This window comes from Cupressus sempervirens, chromosome 10, assembly GCF_028749045.1.
Source record: "Cupressus sempervirens isolate cs-2001-9-10 chromosome 10, ASM2874904v1, whole genome shotgun sequence".
Classification (NCBI taxonomy): Eukaryota; Viridiplantae; Streptophyta; class Pinopsida; order Cupressales; family Cupressaceae; genus Cupressus; species Cupressus sempervirens.
Window position 1 is genome coordinate 498,602,976 of NC_143127.1, and position 25,956 is coordinate 498,628,931.

At 35.6% G+C, this 25,956-nt stretch overlaps 1 protein-coding gene across 4 annotated transcripts in view; it reads right to left on the reverse strand.

Moving 5' to 3' along the window:
• LOC149534844 (RNA pseudouridine synthase 2, chloroplastic-like) overlaps positions 1–25,956 on the reverse strand; it is a 266,975-nt gene that overhangs the window by 185,036 nt on the left and 55,983 nt on the right. For all 4 annotated transcript variants that reach the window (XM_089804524.1, XM_089804521.1, XM_089804525.1 and 1 more), the window contains one exon: positions 9,866–10,129. In XM_089804524.1, the coding sequence (XP_089660650.1) occupies positions 9,866–10,129 (264 nt within the window). The remainder of the gene's footprint in view (positions 1–9,865; positions 10,130–25,956) is intronic.

The window sequence follows — 25,956 nt, forward strand, 5'->3', positions numbered from 1 at the left end:
TTGGATGATCCAATCCGTGATTACCAGTCTGTGCCAGGGTTGCGCCGATCGCATAATTAGAGGCATCCACATGAACATGAAATTCTTTATTCCAATCCGGATATGCCAGGATGGGTGTCGTAGCTAGTCGTACCTTTAGGCCTTCAAATGCCTCATCCTGCTCTTTCTCCCATCGAAATGCTTCTTCCTTGCACGTTAGCTTATCTAACGGCTGGGACACTTTGGCAAAAATTTTAATAAATCTCCGATAATACCCTATATGTCCGAGAAAAGATTTTACCTCCGTGACATTAGTAGATGGCTGCATTTCTAGAATGACTCTCACCTTGTCGAGATCCGTCTTTAATCCTTCCTTATAGACAATGTGTCCGAGCAATCTGCCGTGTGGAACCATGGACTGGCACTTCTTGGGGTTCAATGCTAGCCGGGCCCTGCGACATCTCTCCATACACTCACCAAGTGCTGCCAGGTGTCCGTCTTCTGTGCTAAATATGGACCAATCATCCAAGAAGGCCTTGAAATTTCCGACAGACATCTTGTCGAAGATATGCAATATAATCCGCTGGAATGTGGCTGGTGCATTACACAACCCAAAAGGCATCCGATTGTACGCGTAGACCCCATCTTCAACAACAAACGTCGTCTTCAACTTATCTTCCTCCGCTATAAAAATCTGATTATATCCGGAGAAGCCGTCCATAAAAGAGTAGATTTCATGTCCCGCGACCTCCTCCAGAATGGTATCTGTGAATGGAATCGGAAAGGGATCTTTGATTGTTACTGCATTCAGGCATCTGAAATCAATGCATATTTGGATCTGAATAGTATTTTTCTTCAAGGAAATGACTATTGGTGACACCCATTCGCTGGTCTGTACCTTGAAGATAATGCCAGCGTCTAGCATCCGGTTGATTTCCTCCATAACGCGTGCGGCATAGTTCTTATTCATCCTGTAGGGTCGCTTCCGTACAGGTACAGCTCCGTCCACCAGCGGAATGCGGTGCACACACAATTCCGGCAGTACTCCTTTGAGGTCTTTGTATATTCATTCAAACACATCCTTGTAGTCCATAAATATCTTGAATGCCACAGCCTTCAGTACTAGATCCCAATTATCTCCGACTAGTATGTTCTTCGGCTCTGCCTCGTCCCCCAAATTCATTGTTTGCAGTGGAGCTTCGTTGTACTTAATTGTCTGTCCTTTACTGAATGCATGGGCGGGTGTAACATCCAACGGTGCCTCCCCCTCCTTTACTTCAGTAAACTCTTTTGGATATTCGTTCTCAATTGACAGAACATTACAGCTGTGAAATAATTCATAGTCCCCCATTTGCCAGTGATAGAGACCGTTGACGGAATCCAAGTCGTCATCCGTTGTTCCTCCGTCCAATCGGAGGACACCCTCCTGATCGGGTTCCATCCGTCGTCTACCTTCATCGTCCTCTTCATCAGAATCTGATGACAGAGCCTCTTCCCCTACCATTTGGGTATGTAGATCAATGACGAATCGGCGGCCTTTACTTTCCAGGGATAAAGTGTTCTTCTTCCAGTCGTGTCGAGCTCTTGCTTCGATAAGCCACCCGCGGCCGAGGATGGCATCATATCCTTTCCTTTTCAATGGAATCACCACAAAATCCATGAGGAATGGCTGGGTGCCAATGGTTACCGACTGTGCCATGAGGATACCTAGTGGTTTAATTCCATGTTGATCGGCGGTTAGTAGCTGAAACTTTGGAGGCCACAATGTCGGCTGTCCAAGTTTCCTCCAAGTTTCTTCTGGCAATACATTTACGCCGGACCCTCCGTCCACGATGGTGTCTGTGAGAACATGTCCAAGTATCCCCATTTCGACAACTGCAGGGTGTCGTCCGGACGTCAGTGCCAACAACATCTGATCTTCTCCGCCGGCAACAATTTCCTTTTCTTTCTGTCAACTCGATTCTCCCGATAACGTTCCCTTCTGCAGGCTTGATTCCCCTGTCATATTTGAGAGAGCGGAACGAAGTTGGGGCATGGTGAGAAGCAAATCACTTACCTTTACTTGCACCTCCGTTTGCAAAATTTGTCATACTATGTTTTGTTCTGCGAAATTTCTTGCTGAAGTGGCGGCGGTGTCCGGAGGAGTTACTGCTTGAGATACTTTTCCAACCTCCGCCCGTGCTGCCGCAAATTTCTCCTTTTCTTTGGTGGGGTCCGGGTATTCTTTTGCTTGTCGCCGTGTAATTGCCAGAACTTCTTCCTCCTCGGCTCCAACAGTGATCAAGTTCACTCCAGATTTTGGACATTTTGAGTCATCGTGATCGCCGGGTCCGCACCATCGGCACAATAGTTGAGGTGTATTTGCTGTTGGACATTCCCGCACAAAATGTCCCCACAAGTTACATGCTCTGCACTGAATAATTGGTCGTCCGTTTGCATCATATTGAATCCGGCTTCTGCTTGTATTGGTATTATTATTGTTGTGATTTTGTCCACGCCAATTATTCCTATAACCTCCAGATGTAGTGTCGACGGCATTCATGTTTCCGTTGCTACCTGACGGGGAGGCCTCCTATGTGAGAAGCACCTGCAGAGATCCTCTTGTTTTCATGTTAAAGGGGCAGTCCTTTGTTGAATGTTCCATTATCTGACAGATGTCACAGAATTGGTTTTTCGGACACGATCCTTTAGTATGACCGTCGGTCTTACATTCCGTGCACCACAATTCATTACCTTTGGGCTCTTTTTGCATATTTTTAAACTCCTTCATCATTTGAACCATATCCTTCTATAAGGCACGAACCTTTTTGTTACTACCTTCGTCATCGCTGCTATCATCCTGAGCGGATTCATCATCATCAGAGTCAGAGGAGCTGGTTTTCTTCTTCTTTGTCTTCTGTGCACTTTCAAGGTCGAGGGCTCTGTTGTAAGCATCGGTATATGATGACGGTGGCACAATTTTCATTTTCCTCCGCAGTTTCGAGCGTAGGCCGTCCACAAACCACCTTTTCTGCAATCCGTCTGCTAGCTTGCTTTCCATTTTGTTTATTAAGTCTTTCAATCTCCTGGCGTAAACACGAACAGTTTCGTGCTTCCCTTGCTTGGTATTGAAAATTTCCGCTACAATTTCATTATTATCCCGCAAGAGTTTAAATTCCGCAAAAAACTCCTTTTTAATGTTATCCCATGTATCCAGCTTCTGCGGATCCATATCCGAAAACCAATCAATCGCGACACCCCGTAGGGTTGCCGGAAATTGCCTGGCCCATTCGTCGGCATCTGTGATTCCATTTGCCCGCCAGATTGTCTCGCATGTCTTACAATGTTGGAGAGGGTCGGTTGTACCATCGCCTTCAAATTTCGATAATTTTTCTTTGGGTCCCACCATAACTCTCGAGATCTGCACTCCTATAGTGGTCGGCACTCCCACACTGGCAGTCAGCACTCCCACACCGGTAGTCTGAACTCCTACACCGGCGGTCTGCACTCGCACACCAGAGGTGTCGACAGCTGCAACCCTTGGTGAAGACGAAGGATCCTCTGAAATTGTTTCCCACGGAAGTCTATCCTAGACGAAGAGGTCACTCCACGCTCGTGCTCCGTCGGCACTGCGAGCCGTGCAAGTTGATGCTCTCCCGTCTGAATTTTCTTCCCTTGGCAAACACAAATTCAAGAACTCCTCCCGTGCTTCTTCCACCAATTCCACCCGCTGTCCAGTCTCCTCCAACAATTCCTCCGCACTTCGGTTTCCGTCGGCTATCCTCTGAAATCTTCGTCGACGTTCAGCTTGCTGTGCTAGAATTAAATTCTCTTGCGCAATACGGATTCCATCTTTTCCCTTGGCCTTATTTCGATCCTTGTTAAGCTGATTTGGCATTAATCTTCATTCCTCCCACCTTCCAGATTCATAAGGCAACGGCACCAAATGTTTACCGTACAGGTAAAGGAAATGAACGCATACAGACAATGAACACGAACAGCAGAATTATATTCGCAATAGTAGATGAATGATGATTTACAATGATCCCAGACGGGATATAAATACTACCGCCGAACCTTCCCGAAGGAGTCCATCGGCCACAATTATTTTATCCGTTACAAACTATTTACCGCCAGACCGTCGGCTACAGAAACACCGCCGGACCGTCGGCTACAAAAACACCGCCGGACCGTAGGCTACAAAAACACCGTCGGACCGTCGGCTACAAAACACCACCGGACCGTCCAGTCGGCTAACATTTGTTATGTAGCAGACATAATGTATCTGGTCGACGGATACCTTCGGGAAGGTTCCTCGGAAAGTATTTATAACCCCTTCGGAAGCACTGTAACGAGGATATCAGAACCCAATGTAATATCTTGGCATATGCGAATAATAATAAGGAGAGTTATGTTGTTCGTGTTCGTATTCTTTATCTATGTGCAATTATTAATTAACCTATGCGAGTATTTATAACCCCTTTGGAAGCATTGTAATGAGGATATCAAAACCTAATGTAATATCTTGGCATATGCGAATAATAATAAGGAGAGTTCTGCTATTCGTGTTCGTATTCTTTATCTGTGTGCAATTATTAATTAACCTATGCGGTAAACACTGAGCGTGCAGCACTGTTGCGGGATAGGGAAGCAGTCGTGCGAGATAAGGAAGCAACTAAACAGGAGTTGCAGTTAGCCAAGACACATGCTATGGATGCAGCGCTTCTTCTGAAGAAGGCCATAGAAGTTAATACACGGATTTAGAAGGATTTGCACATCCGGACAGATCAGGTCTATGAGTTGCGTTGGCAGCAGCACTCTTCAAGGGCACCACCTTCTCTCTAGTATTTTTTACTTTGTTGTATATGGGTTGTCTCCTATTTTGTTAGTCGTCAGGAAACGACTTTTCTTTTTGGGGGGATGATGTCATTAGTAGATTTTGCATTCTGTAGCTGACTTGGTTATGTTGTCGGAGATTTTGTATTTTGTAGCCGACAGGTAGATTAGGATTCTTATGTAGCTGATGAACCCCTTTGCGAAGGTTCGGCGTGAAGTATTTATACCCTTTCTGGGATCATTGTAAATCATCTTATCTTAAGCTCTGTATGTAGTCTCTTGGCATATGCAAATAATAAACGGAGTACTGTTGTTGCTATTCTTGTTCATTGTCTATGTGCATTAATCAATTAATCTATGCGGTAAACACATTTATTTATTTCAATGACCAAAGTCTCGACAATAGGTCCACCCTGCTAAAAAACATTAATATTTGCCACTTATACTTTGCACCATATATCGGAAACACTCTCCACAGAAAACTTCAATTTCATGGTGAATTCATTTCCCAAACTTTGTTACAGCAGTTGTAATATTTGCTCATGCCCAACAAGGAACCATACTTCAAAAATCTGCTCTTGTACTATTTAATTTCTGACAAGGGTCGTGGGCAGCATTAGCAGTTAATGAAACATGGACCCACAATAGCATTAAAAAAATTGGAAATAAAATATCAGCTCTTAAGTTCGATATCCCCAAACTATCCTCCAATACCAAATTTTAAGGAGCAACAATAAATGGACCTCAAACTCAAAAAGGTATCCACGGTACATCTATTAAATGCAATAAAATCTCTGTGGCACTACAAAATAATGGCTTTCCCTTAAGTATATTAAATGCTGCCAATACTACTTTTTTGTTTGATAAACAGCCGAAGCCTGGATTAATTATTATTATGTGCTGAAATTACTTATTATTTAGTGTTAAGCTCGAGTAGGTTCGAACCCAAGACCTCCCACATGAGAGGCTCACAAGTTACAGTTGTGTTGTAGGCACTTTCCTAGCCACCAAGACTTTTGAAATGGAAGACAACAATAATATTAATTCTTAGACATTAATCATCCATTATCCATGATGGGATCTTTCAATTTTAAGTCCATTATTTTTCCTAAACAACTCCAAACTGGGCTTTCCCAACTTCTCAATTTTATTTCTAAAAGAAACCCTTCAAACTAGCAGGATGCATTGCTCTAATACCACTAAAATATCCCTATAGGATATTTTCTCTAGATTTCACCACAAATTTAAACAAATACTTTGCATGCAATTGATTTCAATATATCCAGCACAATATACATGAAATCATAAAATAACAAACTGAATTAGAGTACAAAATGAGATAAGAATCTTGCCTTTAAATCTTTCATAGAGAAAAAAAAACAATCGTAGCCACATAACTAACAATCAAATTAGATTATTAGAAATATGAACTTGAAGCACAAAGTGAGACACCTGAGTGATTTCTCCAACAAACTATGGGTTTCTTGCCTTTTGGAGTTATTTCCTTTGTCTCTTATTTATTACTCCTTTTTTAAAATATAATGGCCTCATTAATTTTCATTCAGCCCAATAAAGTCACTTTTCATACTTTATTAAGTTGTCATTTAAATTTTTATGTCCAAAATAAGGAACATTACAAGATATATGTATACTAGTATAGATATCTTAAATGAATCTATCTAAAGCAATGACAAGAGATATCAATTATTAAATACTTAAAATTTAATTTATTATACTCAATAATATTTCTACTTCACTAAATCTTCATTTGTTTTTTGGCAATGACTTAAGTTTTTTATTTTCATTTCTAAAAATGATTATTTATATCTTCATAACATTTCATTTAGCGAATCATATCTTAATTTTTATGTGGGTTTAATAAACTATTTGAATTTATTATGTTTATAAATAATTTTGAAATTTTGGATGGTTGTCAAATTTAAGCTAAAAAGGTAATTGTTAACATTAATACACTCACACCATCACACTTCACCCTTTCTTCCATGGTACAATGCCTCTCAGCATTAATTACAATGATATTTGAACTAAAATAAAAATATATAAAATAACCCACAACCAACAAATAACTATAAGTACAATATTGAAGCAAACTACAAAGTACCAGATGACTAAGTCAAATTAAAATCAAATATTCAACATTCCATTCGCTGATATATACACAATATGCAGCTATGGTGGCAGTGATCAGCAATTAGGTGTGTAGAGAACCTACGCACCACCACAAAAACCAACTCCAAGAGGGGCAACCAGCTGAAATAAAGAGATAGCAAGGATGCCACAAATTGCAAATAAGACCTTTCAAAATGCAAATATGCCCTCCTCAAACCAAAACTAGAAACATGTGTGACCTGCTAGAAATGGTACAAACAAATAGAAATGGTGAAGCTAGCCCCAAAACATCTCACAAATCTACAACAAACTAATCACTCCTCTATTAGTCTCTACTAACATTCTCTATCAAATGCAACTCTAAAAACCGGCGAAGAAAACTAAATCATAGCACCATTTTAGCTCCAATGTGATTCTTGAATGGATCCACCAAATAAGCCTCCAGATTGGATCTCTCACCAACATAAAAGATGTTAATTGCAAGGGATGTTATGCTCACAAAGCCACAAAATGAACAAGTTCAACCAGCAAAGAAGATTTTCAAAATATCAAACAAAACATGACAAATGAGCTCCAAAAGCTCGTTTATATAGATTCCCAAAAAGCTAGGGCCAGTTTTGGCTTTGCTTTTTCATTTAATTTTTAATCCCCTTATATCTCTAAAGTGGCTTTCCTCCTTAAAATACCCCTTTTATTAAATTTAAACACATCACTTAAATATTTGAGTGCCCACATAACACTTAACTAAATATATTAAAATAAGGATAAAGTCAAATCTTTAATTGAACTTTATAGTTTAATAACTTATTGTTATTTGATTGAAACGCCCTGAACTAAATTAAGTATAAAGAAAATCGTCATTAATCGTATCCACCGATCTTTCTAAAAAATAGCAATATTGACAATTGGCTTAGTCAAACCTCAAATTGATTTAATAAAAATAGCATGGAGATCCATTCAAGAAAAAGGTAGTGCACAAATCTGCACTATCTGAGCTCAAAGAACCACGTCACTATATTGGGTCAAATTGTAATGACCCTTACTATAAAAGCCACTGAAACCCTCAAACTGGACTTAGGAATTTTGTCAAACAGTTGGCATGTAACCGAATAAGGCTGCAATATTACTAATTGTTGTACAACAAAACCTCAATATATGATGCCAATAATGTATGAACAACAATTTCAGATTATAACACTACCAATCTAAGAGATAGATGACAATATGAAACTCAAATATGAAGTCCAATGCAATTCTGATTTTATGACAGCAAATAGAACTGATTACAATGAGAGACTGTCACAACTATGCACTTCTAACACATCAAGCTCTTGACAATGCAATGTTATGACATGAACAATAACCCAGTTCAGATTTGGAATGCAAATGACGAAACTTATACAACAGTTATTAATGACTGGAAATAACTATTTATGCAATGACAGTGCTGACTGTTCTAATCCAGAACATGCAATATTTTGGCAATCAAAACTTCAGTTTGTGCACCTGGAATAGCTCCAATTTTGCCGGATATGAATGCTGAATTAATGCCACACGAAGACCTCACAATCTGCCCCAAACCAACTCACAAAATTGCTGCTGCTGCCTAACTGACAGGGCCGTACAGATACGGCCTGGTACGGCTGCTAGATAAAAATATTGCAGCGTTTTTTGTCACTCCAAAAGCAATAAATCTGGGCGCCTAGGGTTGCTGAATAACCCCCTAAAATATGAAATTCATCCGTCAAGCCAATTAGGAGTTATGAGCAAAAACGTGGGTCCAAACCCTGGACTGGCAGTCTGAAAATAATGCACAACTGTGTCTACAAACCCTGTTAATCAATCCACAAATGCTAGGGCACAACTGAAACCCTTATTCCAACCAAAGTAAACCCTTATAACTGAATCTCATTGAAGTCCAAATGAGATGGCTGAATTACCAACTCCTCAAATGCAACAATTCAGGTGATATTTCACACCCTCAAAGTCGCCAATCCAAGGGAGTGATTCGTTCCCAAAGATCAAATAATTTGCAGACCCAAGAGACTATAAATTTGCTCCACAATGGAAGAAGTAGAAGAAATCTCAAATCCAAGCATGTCCAAAATGAGAAGCCCAGCCCTCTATTTATTCACTTTTCTAAGAAGTTGCTAGAACTTCTAGAAACATCCTTTATAAAATCTCATTATAATGCACTTTTTCTAGAACTTCTAGAAACATCCTTTATAAAATCTCATTATAATGCACTTTTTATAATAGAGTAATTTTATAAAATAAAAAGTGCAACTCAACTTAAAATTATAACATGTAGGCCCCAATAACACATAATAATAAAATATAACCTCTTAACACTTCTTCAAGAGCAAGATATGACCATCTGATCCGCAAAATTGACTCTCTCTCCACACCATTTGCCTACGAGAGTCTGGAATAGGCAAAATCCATGATCAATGTCATGTCGAACTAAAGAGGGGACATTACAGAAATTGCCACGAGTTCCCTAACCCTAACTCATTAGCCTATGGGAACTTGTTGAATAGGCTAACAGTCCACCATACTAAAATTGCTTAGGAAGGGGGCAATTGGATTATGACCTTATGTAAATATCATTTAGCAACTAATTTTTATATGTGATTATTCATCAATTTGTTATACAAAGTAAATTCCATTGATATATGAGATATTTTGTGCTTTTGAAAGCTATTTTTGCAACCCAATAGGTTCTATCCCCAAATAATATTGGCAATTTTCATAAATAAAGTTACTTTCCATTCAGCTTAACCTATACTATAATTTTTCCATTCCCTTGTCCCTTGCATCTTCAACTATGAACATAAATGAAATGCATAATAGATTTCCCAGCCTCTTGTAGCAAACATGAACCGATAAGCAAGTTGACATTTCTGTGTCTTTGTGTATGTGTGAAAGGAATAGAATTTACCTTAGCTACAACAAGCAAGCCACTTGTTCCTTTATCCAACCTATGCACAATTCCTGGTCGTATTGAGGATGCAGTATTCATAGATGATAAAGTTGACTGTCCATCATCACAATCTAGAGGATGGATCTGAAGCTCTGTATCACCATCTTCTTCAATTTCATATGCATTAGGTTCATTTGAGCATCCTGCTGATGGAAGCCCACAATGATGAAGGACTCCATTCACAAGTGTACCATGAGCATTACCAGGAGCTGGATGGACAACCTGTAAGTCATTATATACAAGGATAAGATGCTAACACTACTCAATTTCCATGATGCTAAAGAAACAAAATAAACATATCATCCATGCCAGCTTATTTGGTGAGCATTTCTCTTGAACATGGCAAAGATTAATTGCATAAGTATTAGAAATAATAATACATGAATCTCCCCATAACTAACGAGTTTACAGCATGATGGTTAAATACTAGAAACAGCAGTACACTAGTCAAAGTTCAAAATACAATTAAATGAATTTATGTAATCAATGCTCAGAAGTCTAACATTTTAAGAAAAAAATTTTGTACAAAAACGTGCATATTTCCCAAATACATCTATTCTTAAGATTTCAGTACAATAACAAAAAAATAGTAATTCATTTCATTCTGCGTGTATATGACATCAAAGAAGTGAGCTGAGCACAATCTAGCAGTATTTTCAAAAGAAAGCAAATACAGAAATTGAACATACCTCAAAGAAATTGCAAATGGAAATGAAATCAGAATTAATGTCATCTTTTGAACCCATACAAAATATTGCAGAAGTGCCAAGTTCATAGCTAAATTATTTTTTTCCCAACTACAATTTGTATTCCAGGTATTGTCTGTTTTACTTTATCTCGTCATCTGTCATTTTTTCCTAGCCTTTGCAGCATTATGAAATAAAGACTTGTGAGAACATTCATTATGGAAGAAAAGTAAGTTTTAAAACAAAGGAGTTTGTGAAGATTGAGATTAAGTATGCACCCTGATGCATTGCAAATGGAAATGAAATCAGAATGTATGGCAATGAAAATGTATTGTAAAATGGAAACAAAATCAGAATTTATGTCATGTTTTGAGCCCAAACAAAACTTTGCAGAAGTGCCAAGTTCAAAGCTAACATTATTGTTTTCCCAACTGCAATTTGTTTTCCAGGTATTGTCTATCTTTATCTTATCATCCTTCATCTTATCCTAGAATTTGCAGCATTTTCAAATAGAGACACTCGTGCGAACATTCATCATGGAGGAAGAAGAAAGTTTATAAACAAAGGAGTTTGTGAAGATTGGGATCAAGTATGCACTTCAATAAAAGCAAGTTACAATCAGATAGCATATAGACTCACACATCTCATATAGACAAGCACACTTGAAAGGGTAATTTGATTCCTTTTTCGAAAGACAATGTATATGTGTGTTGTTATGTATACGGGCGCCTCTCATCAAGAGCCCGAATTTAGATTTCAAATCTAAAGTTAAAATCCAAACTCAAGGTTAAATACCTTTAATATACAAGAGCAACCATATAGTAGGTAACACACTTTATTGTAAGAAATATAAACTATGATACAAGTGTATATGCATGGACATAGAGTACACATTATACACAAGTCAAGCTCAAAAGTTTAAGAATCAAACGAGGCTACTGATAGTTGAGCAACTAGAAGCCCAAATGATAAACATACAAATACCAAATGAGATCTCATAAAACGATGACAATTATAAGAGATTTGAGTGGATAATAAGATGAATATACAATACCGAAATAAAGATAACAAATCTCAACATACGAGGAGAAAAATTATCACATTCAGATGAAGATACCAGGACTTGTTTCTGCTTCATTTATTACATATCCTACTTAAACTAGAAACCATTGGATTCCATAAATAAACAAGACACCACCAACTTAACACAATAAGTCAGTAATGATAACTCAACAAACACATTTAGACATACGAACTAGATGCATTCATTATTGTCCTCCAGAAAATATACAAGTTCAAAAGATTTGCATACTACATGTAAAGCCAAAAAGTCTCTAACAATTTCACTATAGTTTCCCTTTCATAAAAATTATTCCCATGTACATCACATCAGCCTCTTATTTATAGGCTTTCAAAAATAACTACCTTAGTTCCTTGGTTAACAACTAACTTTTATTTGCATGTTTTGGAGAGGTTAATTAACCTCATAATTTCACACAAAAAGAGTTAATTGACCTTGACAAAATTAACCATAAGGCATTACTTATAAAAGTATAACTTTGTAATAACCCCAACAGGTTATAACTCCTTCAAACACCAAAAATCTTTATACTTCAGTTGTTTGACATTTTGTCAAACACTTTGCAAGCAAGAGTCCTCTGACTGATATAACTTTTGAGATTGCTGCAGTGATTCTTGTTTGGATTTGCCTCAAAGAGAATGCTTACAAAAGACTCCAAATTGTCTAAACAATGACCTAACATAAGTATACAACTAATTTTGGCAATAGTGAATGCATATATGAGTTCTAATCATGAAAATGATCACCTACAGCCAACTGGTATTTTAACAAACAGTTGGTATGCAAGCTAACTGGCTGATAAAAAATGACATATTAATGCTCAAAGACAACTATTAATGACCAGCAATTGTATCTCCTTAATTGAGAATGAGTGTCCAATACAATATTCATACTAAGTTAGCCAAGACTATTGGCATTTACAAAGATATCAAAATATGATGATTGCTGGTAAAGTAATATGCACCTACAGCTGCCAATGAAAACTAATGCAACACTAAATATCTAACTTCAATACTCCCCTACAGCAGTACGCTAATCACATGCATGATTAAATACAACTAAAGCCATGGATTGCTGATACCATTGTGAGGAATGTAAAAATGAATGATGTATCTATTAATGAATGATAGGTTTGATAGGAAATGACAATTACAACAACACTCTATAGTGAAAGGCAACTATGAAAATACACATCGAACCTGGCATATGAAGTCACCTTAAAGTATAGATGTATTGCAATACCACTGAACAAAAAATAACCTTCTCAAGTGCCTAAGTTGTGCCTCTCTAGCTGCCGCCCCTGATTGTAGATAGCTGTAATAATTTTCTTTGCTTTTTCGAATTTGCTTTTTCGGATTACTTTTTTCGGATTGCTTTTTTCAGACTGCTTTTTTCGGCCTGCTTTTTCGGTTCTGCTTTTTCGGCCTGCTTTTTCGTACTCAAATATTTTTTCTCAATGTAGCACAAATAGAAGACTGAAGTATCTTCCTCCCAGCTGCGATAATTCAAGTGATATTTCACACCCTCAAAATCGCGCACCAATTGAGAGTTTTCGTTCTCAATGGCCACAAATATTTTTTCTCAATGTAGCACAAATAGAAGACTGAAGTATCTTCCTCCCAGCTGCAATAATTCAAGTGATATTTCACACCCTCAAAATTGCATACCAATTGAGAGTTTTCGTTCTCAATGGCCAGTTGTGACTATTGCAGAAACCCTAGGCTCCACAATGCACATCAACAAACATCAACATCAACAACAACAAATTTGGATGATTAGAATGAAGCCCGGGGTGCCTATTTATTCTTTTTCCTCCACTTTCTCCAGAAGCTTCTAGAACATTATTTTGTTCTATCTATTAAGTGACTTTATAAAATATTTTATAATTCAAGTCACTTTATTAAATTAATTAAATATAAAGTTACCTTTTAATATTTATTTATTTGATAACTTTATAAATAATTAACTTAATACCACTTATTTATTTAATTAAAATAATTAATTAGTCATCCTCATAAAATATTCATTATTTTGGACAACCTAATTAATTAAATTAATTAAATCAAATTGCCTCCAAAATGGGGACATGACAAACTTGAAACCAATACATTCTAAGAAGCTTGAATAATTGATCCTAGTGAAGTAGGTGATATTGAGCCTTCTCATGATCTAGTGAATTGCATGATGTATTGATCATTGCCACAGTATCAATCATCCTTCCAGAACAATCCCCCCAAGAAGTACACACTAACTAAACTAGTTGGACATCCTTTATTGCCATCTTAAAATATCAAAATTGTTGTGGAATCTTTTACACCTTCAAAAGTTTTTGTTAAACTATCCATGTGCTTATTAATATACTTCCCCTTAGAAGCATTGACACTAAAATGCAAAGCATGTTCATTTTCTACTATGCATCTCCACATTTTCGCAGAGGACTCGCTCACTATCACAGATTTGAATTCATGTTTGTCAATAGTATTTCCTAACTCCATGTTACTACATAAATCTATCAATATTTCATAGGAATATTCCATTGTTATAACTATAAAGTTCTGGTTTGAAATTCCTTGAAACCTTCTTATAATACATTTTTGTATGAAATAATAGGCCTCTGTACCCCATGCATTATGAGTGGAAGTTGAGGAATATAGGCATATGTTTAATCGATCTCATATAAGAAGCATACCCATAAAATTTATCCTTAAAGGAATCCATCTATTTTAAAATCATCCTACATTTCTTGAATCATAGTTGAAAATAGCTCAAGAATATCGTGCATGGCACGATATATCACGATTCAATATGGTAAACGATATTATTGCTCAAAAAATCGGCAATGCTATTTCCAAACTCGTAGGGTGAAATAATTTTAAAAATCTCAAGGCAAAATAATTTTGAAAAATGCTAAAAAATCGCAAAATATCTTGGACAAAATCGATCAACACAAAACACGTCAGGCTTCAGACATTTAAGGTTTTTTTTTTTACTTTTATGTAGTCGACAAAAACATTAATTGTGGTCAAAACTTTATTTCTAGTCATTTTTTTGCCATTTCACTCCAATCTGAAGTTGCCTCTATCTTCAGGTCATTTGTTTTTTGCGGATGCCATAAAGACTAATATCAAAAGGTGACAATTTGCATGTTTTTCGTTTTTATCTTGTTAATCTCTCAAAAAGCAATTAGGAATTTACAGATGTGCATCCTGTTTCACATATTAATCTTAATAATCTCTCAAATAGCGAGACTATTGAGTTTGTAGAAACAGTCTTATTGGAGAATAGATCACATATTGAATCGCACCTGATTTGTGCTTTCCAATTTCATCATTTACAAATATGGGACATATCATGAGCACTGAGTGGTAAAATGCAAGTATCAAGTTGTGTGCGTTTTTAAGAATATTTTAAGAAATTATATATTTTCAAATGCTCGATAAAAGTGTTGATGTTTCTCTTGAGTTTTTGTCAATTTCGAGATTTTGAATTTTTTTGGGTTGACCGAGATATTGTCAAGACCGAAATTTTCAACTATGTTTTGAATAGGTCAATAAATATATTTCTTGTAAATCATATATTCATGGCTCTTGAAGGTGCACATGTTGAGAGAAACTACTTTCTCATAACTAGTACAAAGACACTTTTATATATTTTCAAATGTTCGATAAAAGTGTTGATGTTTCTGCTGAGTTTTTGTCAATTCCAAGATTATGAACTTTTTCGGGTCGACCGAGATATTGTTAAGACCGAAATTTTCAACTATGTTTTGAATAGGTCAATAAATATATTTCTTGTAAAATCATACATTCATGGCTCTTGAAGGTGCACATGTTGAGAGAGACTACTTTCTCATAACTAGTACAAAGAGGCTTTTGCCATTCAAGTCATGATTTTAGTTATTATTTTGTTCAGTGTCTTCAATGAACCTTCTCAAATATAAATGTTGCCTTGACCAAACTTTGTCCAGCAGCTCCTAGTAATGCTTGAACACTAAGGATTTCAATACAACTAATCCCATAATGTGGTTTAAGGGTGTTGACACCTTGTCTTGAGCTTTTCTCATCATACACGAGTTTGGTATCTTCTTTGTACTCGAGCGAACACATTCTCATGGATTGGGAGAACCCCAGGTGTAACTAGAGATGTTGGATGCATATAGAATTTCACGTGTTAATATTTTGCAATGATAAGTATTTGCTGATATACATGAAGAGTTTGGTCATATAGTTTGCAACCATTTTTGTAGCTCCTCAAGCTTGAACACCCACACAGTTACAAACACAACTTGAAACATAGTGTGTTTATTTTCAATATTTTTCGCAAGTGCACGATCATGTAAATATGTTGAACTGATAGAACCCACAAGATAACATTTTCCATCAATGTGTCTCTATGGCGGCCTAGCAATGATATATATGCATTCTCTACAATTCTACATCTTGGATGTGTATTTACTATCCTAATGTTATATGAGATGGTATGTCTTAACTCTTAAGAGTCATTTCTTTTCCACAAATCATTTTATGCACTTTGTATAAGGCAGTGCTTTATAAACTACTTATTTGTCTTTTTGATCTGTATTTATGCAATTCCATATTAGCTCAAGACAATGAGTTAACATATCAATGAGGCATTATGTAAAATAGGTCACAAGCATTGTTCATTCTTTCCCATTACGCATGCATGTATGTCAGAGAATTTCTATCAAAACAATATGCAATCAACACTATGAAGTAATGTTCATCCCTTGCTTCAAAACTCTTTCGCTTGAATAAAAGAACTTATCAATAAATTAGAATATCACCAAACTTCGTAGATTGCATTTGCTTGAAAGTTTCTAAAGGCTTGTCAATGACTCCATTTTAACAGAACTTGTAATCACTTTATTACATCCCTTGAGATAAAATCTCTAGATTATTCTGTGAAGCACTTTGTCAATAACTCTACATTTTGTTATGTATACCTTCAAGAATATTTCCAACTAATAAAAGTATACCTCCCAAGATGCCTATGGGTAAGAAGATAGTTATTGTCAACTATTTGATTAAAGATTACCTTTCATTGTGCCTTGATGGACATCCATAGCCTGCTGTAAAACATTGCATTATATATGATATTTATCTAGAACATTTTGTCTTAAACAGTTTGCGTCCCTTGGCTATGCTTCCACCTTTGGTATGCATATTTTTCTATGCCTTTCCAACAACAAAATTTGACAACAGCTCCAATCATTATATTGTTACAAGTCTGTTATTTCATACCAGCCATGTAGGAGAAACGGCGAATGTTGGCAAAGGTTGTGGAGTTTGGCTCATATCTAGTGGATTGTAAACACCTCGCAGTTTATAAGTATTTTCACCTATATTTATCATGCATATTCAATGATCATTGCATTTTGCAAGATGACGTCCACATGTCACAATCCAAAAATCCATGCGTATAACCAACCCTTCAAAATTTAGTATGCACGCAGGATACTAGAATACATAGGATCAAGTCTCCATTCTAGCAATTGCATTTATTTTAAAGTCTTTAAAACTTCTTTAGCAAATTGTTGGCATAATTGATGGTATGATGAGTGACGATTAGTAATGTCATTAAACAGATTAGATTGCATAATGATTAGTTATTGTGATGTCATTGATGTCAACTATTGACTTAGTGTTCCTAGTATTATGCCAAGCATAATTATGGTGAATAGAGTAATGCAATAAGGATCAATGAGTATGATCGTCAAGAGAGTATTGGGGTTGTCTCCTGAAGAGTATAGAGAAGAGTAAGTTGATCAATGATTTAGTGACATGTGCATGTAGAACAGTTAGTGACAAGCAAGAGGTGATTTAATTGGTTTATCAAACCCATGTTGAATAAAGAGAAGTGATCGCAGGATGATGTGGACAAGACATTGAAGCTATTGTGGTTACGATATCAACTCATTATCATTACAAGTGAAGCATTTCCAAGATGGAAAGATGACCGGTGAAGTAGTGACAGGTGACCAGTTAAGCTGAGAGGGTTCAATGAATAGGTTGAATAGATTAAAGAAGAACAAGTTCTTAAGTGTCAGTTAGTTACCCAATGATTGACGACCGGTGACAAGGTTGTAATGACTTTGGATGAGTCAGTCATGATCCAGTGACGTGGATCTACATGTGGAAGAGGTGATCTAGCATTACATTGACCAAAAACAATGTGAAGAAGATTCTAGAGGAAGCAAGTGATTGGTCAAAACGTACATGACCTTTAGCACAAAATTCTATGAATTAGTCACTGCAATCCTGTCAAAGTGTTATAGAGCATAAGATATTGCCTTATGGCGGTTGGATCTAGGAAGGACATTTGAATTTCATAACAGTAATACATTTAGAATTTGGATAAGTTGATGGAAAAGGTAAACCAATATAAACAGGTAAGAGAACATTTTTTGTGATATTGATCATGGTCCATCTTTTGTAGTGAAGAAGTGGAAGGTGTGATCGAGCCAGGAAGAAGAGAAGTGCATTAAGAAGTAAGTCTGAACTTAAGTGGATCTTATCGGGCAGAGGTAGTGTTGTTTCATAGATCATTCCTTCTATTGTTCCCTAACAATTGCAATAGGTGAAATCCCTTAATAGGGTGGATCCTTACAGGTCTTTGTAAATCCGTTAACAAGGTGACACGTGTTAAAGTCCCTTAACAAGGCTATCCCTAACAAGGTAAAGCTCCTAACAAGACAAGAGATAAATCCCCTAACATGATAACACCTAACAGTGTCTTTGTAACTCTTAACAGGGTTAAGCTCCTCACAAGGCATACTTTCGAAAGGTAGAGGTACTATTGTTTTGAATAAAAAAACAAACTGTGATGATGTCTATTGGGATGAACGATTAAAATACAATTTGTTAAGTGTTGCTCAATTAAATAACAAAGGATACAGATTGGAGTTCAACAAAGGAATGTGCAAAATAATTCGAAAATCAAGAAATGTGATCGATATCAATGAACAAACCAGAAGTAACTTGTTCCAACTAAATTCTCCTATTAAAAGTTATCTAATATGGTTTTGTCATGTTAACTTTGATAATCTAGTCAAAGTAAGTAAGATGAAAGAGGTTAGAGAATTGCCTAATCTAGAGAAGAAACTAGACAATGTAATGTGTAAAGAATGTCATCTTGCGAAGTTAACCAATTCTAGCTTTCTAAGTAAAAGTTACTCTTCTGAAAGAATCCTAGACATAGTTCACGTCGATCTATGATCCAATAGGAACCCAAAGTTATAATGGAGATAGGTACTTCATGTTGTTTGTAGATGATTGCTCCAAAATGATGTGAGTTGTGTTTTTTAAGTGTAAATTTGAAGCTTTCTACATGTTCAAGATCTTCAAAGCCAGAGTAAAGATGAAAACTAGTAAGAGGTTGAAATGTCTTAGATTGGATAGAGCAGATTGTTGAGTAACATGGATCGTTTTCTGCAAGTGTACTAACATGGCCATTGTAATTGATATGTTCCAAATGCAGATTTGAACCTCATATAAATATGAGAGGAGACACGTCTCATGAAGAGACATGTCTCTAGGGTTTAATCATCACTTAATTAATATATTAAAATTAATAATTTGTATAATATATATAAATATATATGTATAATATATATATATATATATATAACATGAATAAGTATATATAGGAAATGATGATTTTCCAAAAAAGCAATATATCTCAAGACCGAATTAATCCGACTGAAGCTATGACTTTAAGATTCCCTCTTAGCTAGGGAGGATTTATATAATACATTATGCTCTCAAGCATATGAAGAGATATCATCTCAATATGATATTTTTGGAATGGCATATCAACATATATCCATCAACTTAGATGTTATCTTTCAATATAATTCGAAGTATGACAACAAGAAATGTCAATCATGAGATGTTTGTCACACTTTTATTCTTCTAGGATGTGCACTGGCACCTATGTTACCCCAAGTTTCTGGGACAAGGGGACGGGGGGATGAGGAAACAGGTTTTTGGGACATTTTTTTTTTTTGCCAAAATAGGGGATGGCAGGGGACGGCTTTATATATATATATATATTTTTGAATATATTCATCAATTCTACATTCATCACAACAACATAGTTTAAAATTATCAATTTCATTCATCAAATAATGATTCATCAATGATCATAGAGCATACCTATCAGCATCTAATCAAATCATCATAGAAAATTCTAAATAGCATCATTTTCAATCATCATTTAAGTACTTAAAATACCATTAGTACATAATGAAATGAATCAAATAAGAGAATGAAAAACATCAACTCTCAATAAAATGGAAACATTGAATAGATAAAGACTCAAACTTTAAAGTTTTAAACTTTTGAAGTATCAACTATAGTGTATCAATGATCATATAATATTATAATGTCAAGACAAATCACTCCAAAGTCTGAAACATTAAAGTCAAAATGAAAACAAAAGATACTAAGGCAACAGCCCCTAATCATCCATATCAAAGTCACTATCACTATCATCCTGAGCTTCAAAATGAAAACAAAGATACTATGACAGTTGCCCCTAATCATTCATTTTATAATATATTTTATAAAAAAATTGACCTCCACATGTCCGGGCCTACAGATGACTGGAAAATCATTTTTTTAATGGTTTTTTTGAGTTTAATAAATTTTAATAGGAAACCTTTTATGCAGTCCTCGGGACATTAGGAAATGAAAAAGCAGTCCCCGAAATGGTCAACGTGGTTCAGAAACTCGTTGATTGTTTCTGAAGTTTCGGGGACGCGTTTCCTATTTTCTTCTCTAAGTGGGGACGTCTGGGAAACATCCCCTACCGTCCCCCCATCCCCAAAACCGTCCCTGTTTTTGAAACTTCGGGTTTAGGGGTGGAAACGTGTCCCCAGGTAACATAGACTGGCACCAAGTCCTTAATTCTTACCAAAAGAATACATTATATCCTAGTAGGATATGAGTTATCTGATTTCTGACACTTTGAGACAACTTAATAAAGTCGATCAAATAACTAGAAATCACTATGTCATGAACTCTATCATGACAAGTATCATGATATCCGACACTCTGGGACAACAACTTAATGAAGTCTGATCATGATAAGTTCGTTATCATGACTTCCAGCACAACAACTTAATGAAGTCTGTCATGATAACAAGTCTACCATTTATAAGATCATCACCTTACAATGGTCACCTTCTGTTACATCCAAATTTTTGACCTAATTTAAAATATAGTCATTGATGTTCACATAAAGTCAATTAACGGTTAAATTTTTTATAATATTGCAAAATGGTAAGATAGTCGTTATAATTATTTATCACAACTTCATGGAATTGAATAGGCGGTTAGCCGTTATGATTGTTTATGATTAAATAACTTGTTATGATAATATGATTTAACTGCAAAGAATTTCCTTGTAGGAAGCACGTCAAAAGGGTGGAAGCATTGTCAGAAAAGAATTACACACAAGAGCATCACCATCACTGAGCAAATGGGTTGAGGACCTAGCGACTTGAACAACAGGATACAATCGATGAAACTGCATGAGCTATTTAAATTAATAAATTGAGAAACATAAAAGAATTGAGTTAAAACATAAAACGTACCTCAAAGGATTTTAAATGATCTTTGACCCTATTATTATAAAATATATGTATATACGTACATATAGATATAAAAATGAAATGGCACAACCATTATATTATAATTATTTTAATAAAATGATGTCACCTCATTAATATATTTACATGTACATATATAAATATAAACTAATAATAATATTCAAAATATAATAACATTTGAATTATAATAATATTCGAATTTTAATCTTCCAACTCTCTTTCCATTCTTTTTATTCTTTCCTTGTTTATAACCAATTAAACACTTGGCCTTTTAATTAGGCAAATAATCTTTTAAGTTAGGAAAGCCAAAGAGTCTTCTTTAAACCTTTTTATATCATGAGTCGAGAGAGGCAAAGATTATTATTCTCCTAGTATCTGACTCCTTTCATTCACCCGAGTTATATCTTTAAGCATGCCCGACTTTCTTTTATTAGTCACGATTTTAATCTTATGATATGGAAGCCGTGAGAAGAGACGAACATAAAATCCACAACACCCGACCATTCTTTTTATTTGAAGCCATGTATAGAAAACGAATACTACATATTTCAGCACCCAACTACCTATATGCAGCGTCTTTTCCAACATTTCCTTCCGCCCTCATCACACCTAATTTTCATATTCTTCTTGTGTCGATTCCCTGCAGCAAACCTAGCAAATACCTGTTATATTTTTTTAAGAAGCTTTGTTCAAAGTAACCCAATCTGTACTCCTAGTCGTATCAGTATTTCTTGCTGAGGATAAAAGTGCATATACATTGTGGTGATATTTTCAAGCAACTGGAGGGAAGCTATTTTCAAATCAACTTGCAAACTCCAGACATTTCCAAATTTATATCAGGTCATGTGTTAATCATTCCAAATATTCCAGAGTTTTAAATCATTTTCCATAGCAGCCAGCTAGGCTTGGGGACTTCTTTCCCTTCCATGAATAAGTTTTGTTGAATATTCCATGTCATTGTTATTGATTATTCATAACAGCAAGTTTCAGCATTTATCATGATGATATCTTGTTTGATATCTTGTTCAAATTTACAGATTGAATTTCTTTTAATTTAACCTTATTCATGGCAAGTGATGGCCAAGTAACCATAGTATGGATCCATAAATCATTATGCCAATGGATATTAGAATTAAACAATCAATTCTACAATCTTTAAAGAATATAATCTCTCAAATCACAGATTGTGATAAGCTGGAATATATGTTAATTATGAAATAGTTGAGAATCAACAGAAAGAACCGGTTGTTCTGAGAATTCTGAACACCTGGGACTCACCCGGCTGTATAGACAAGAAAAAGGGTGAAGAGGTGAGAGAAGAGAATCTACAATAACATAAAATAGTATCAATTACGACATAACAATGTTTATCATTTTTAAAAGGAAATATTTAATAGCTCATGCATGATCATGTTTATTGTATTCTCCTGTTGTCGAGTTGAGTGGTGTGTTTAGATACCAAGATGCTCAGTGGATGACAAGATGTTCCCTATCTATTCCAGGTAGGGAGGGCCTTTCTCGGTAGAGATTATGTGGAGATAAGTTATGATCTAATGTTGGGTGGTTAAGCCCTTGACAATGTTTCCCTCTCCCCAAGTGGTCGGACGTACAATAGACAAAGGTAATCTATACATTCAATTGCTTGTCGGAAACAGATATTTTTTACTTTTATGATGTATATACAAGACTAAGGTAAGATTAATTGAGTTTTATCATTGTTACAGTTATTTTACATTTAGTTGCGAGAGAAAGATTTATCTGATGGATTGTTATATCAATCTTTCATTTATATAAATAATAAATATGAGCATATCTTCTAATCTTATGTTATTGCCACAATTAAGCAATCGGAAGGAAAGGAATGATACAGTGATATCTAAGCCCTAATTGATTCAGTGGTATCTAAAGCCCTAATTGATACAATGGTATCTGATGCTCTAAATGATCCAGTCATAATTGAAGCCCTAAGTGATACAGTGGTATCTGAAGCCCTAAATGATTCAATGGTAATCAATGCCCTAATTGATACAGTGGTATATGATGCCCTAATTTTGATATAGCGATATTGAATGGTAGTCATTATATGATATTATTATAGTGGTATTTGTGGACTAATCTGGGCGATTATAGAAGCATTTTTACAATGATTTATCGGTTCAAATTCCATGGTATGTAGATTTTAATTTCCATAGAAAATTCATTTATGGTATTTCAATTCTTAGTTATGAAATTTTGTCTAATTGATTTTAACAGTTGATCTCATTCATATGAATGTAACTAATTTAACTGTCTTCATATGAAAATGAAGTAATAACTGTATTTCTTGATATGTTAAGTTGTTAATTAAGACTTGAGAAAACTAGTTGTTACACCTTCTATTTATATATGTCAACGAAAGATCGTCACCTTTCATTACATATCCTATGTGAAATAGTGACCACCATGAACCAAGTTAGAGGGTGGTACAAGGGCTTTCACCTCAATTCTCTCTCACAGAGAAGAATGCATTACAAGGAATTTCACTTTGAACTTTTCCCTTATAGAGAAGAGATCACACTTCAAATTTCTACCTCTGAACAACAATCCTGGGAAGTCAAGTTCTCTAATTACTCCCTTAGAGCTCTCTTCGCCTAAGGACGCTTGTCAAACTCCCTTTGAATCTAATATCAATCTTCCTGACTTTCTAGTGATGTCATTACTTCCTCATTATGTACAGGAAGGTAGGCCCATCAAAATCATGAAATCATACACATATTTTGAGCTCCTACATTGCCTTTGAAGAAGTGCCAGACTCCCTCTAAATATAGGATAATCATAATCTGAGTCATTGTGAATATTTGCTTCAAGAGTCCCACTTTAGTCAGCCTGATCATCAGATGACTAATGAATTCTAGATTACAACTTCTTTAGAGTTACTGTCATAGGATTGACTCTACACAATATTTGGTAGCATGTGTAAAGTACCAACCTTCTTTTCTTGCAAGAACATCCTCAAACATAAAGGAAAGGATCAAGGCAATTAACTCTTATAGTATGTATAGAATTACAAGTAGGGAAGGGACTACAATGGTAGATAAATGTAAAAGATAAGAATACTTATTTGCACATGAACATCCTTGATACTATTTTCTCCAATGAAGGTACATGTGCATCAAATAAGATAATGCCTCCATATATAGGCATTTGTTAAACAATGGGAACAGAACATTGGTTATTATTCCCCCACACAATGTAAAATTCCCACTCATTCCTTTTATAGAGTTTTCAGTCACTGTCAAGTCCAATGAGAGACAATCATGACATTATTATCTCATTTGCTTCTTTGATGTTTGTCAGTCTACAAATGATCCCATCACAAGGATGCAAGCCCTTTCAATTTCATACAAGAATGTTTCAACTTCCTCTCTTCCTTTGTGTCTTCAAAATTAAAGCAGTTCTCAATTTTAAAGATCTGATCCAATAATTCCCTATGTAATTTGGAGGATCAAAACAAAGTCTCGCATTGACTTTGGTTATGGTTCAAATGAACCTTTCTTCTCCTTGGTTGAGCCCAAGTTGAGCATCTCTTCTTGAGTGTATAAATAGGGCGGCCCATATTGTTGAAACCAATTTGGGATCCATCTTAATTTAATTCATTTGTACTATCTAGTCTCTAATTTTTATTTGATGCTCTCAACTTCAAATTTCATTTGTTGATGATTCGAAACTCTTCTATTAATCACACTCAACTATGCCAATCCTTTTATTGATATTAAACTGGTACGTTGAGTTACTTTTGTTGGGCTACACAATTCGAATATGTGATTATCGTCCACTCTTGAACAATGGTTTGTTCAAATAGCTTAAGATGTAATACTCTAGAGCATTCAAATGTGCAATGATCCCTCTTTATGGCTACTTAATTGGAGACCATTCCTTATTACATGAAACTTCATCTTTATCCAAATTGTGTAATTAATTCTTACATTGGTCCATTTAAGAATATATGTTGAACTTCTATATATAAATCAATTTTTGTTTGAAGACCATAAATGTGTGAATTTGAGCTTAATATGGATTCTTGCATGACCTTCAGCTTGTAGTTTGATAACTCACTCTCCAGTTTACTAAGATGAGCTTGATGTGAATGTTGTCTTGTGCTGACAAATATTATGAGTGACGGAAACAATGGTTTTAGCTCTAAGGCACATATTTATTCTTTACCAATAGTCATATTTATAAATCATAATAAGGCTCCTCTCAAATTGATGCCCACAGTAAATATATATTGTGAGCTTTGTACAGTTCACAAATGACATATATCTTCCATTTTAGTGATCCATATCTTCCATGCCCATACTATTTCCCACGATACATACTCTGATTTTATCGATGTCTACTCGAAGACAGTTTCTTTCTTATTCACAACACTCTTCCCAAGTTTCTGGAACAGATTATTGTAATGTCTCTCCATTTTTGTTAAGAGATTCTATCAATCTTATCTGAAGAATGCGATATCTAGTAGTGCACACTAAAGCTGCATTTTGCTACTAGTAATCTCTCTTCCCACGTATTTTATGGCTTTGGTACATAGACTATCGCTTCAAGGTGAGGAAATGTATGATATTGAATGTCCAATCGTCCCATGTAAATGATCAATGCCCTTCTTAAT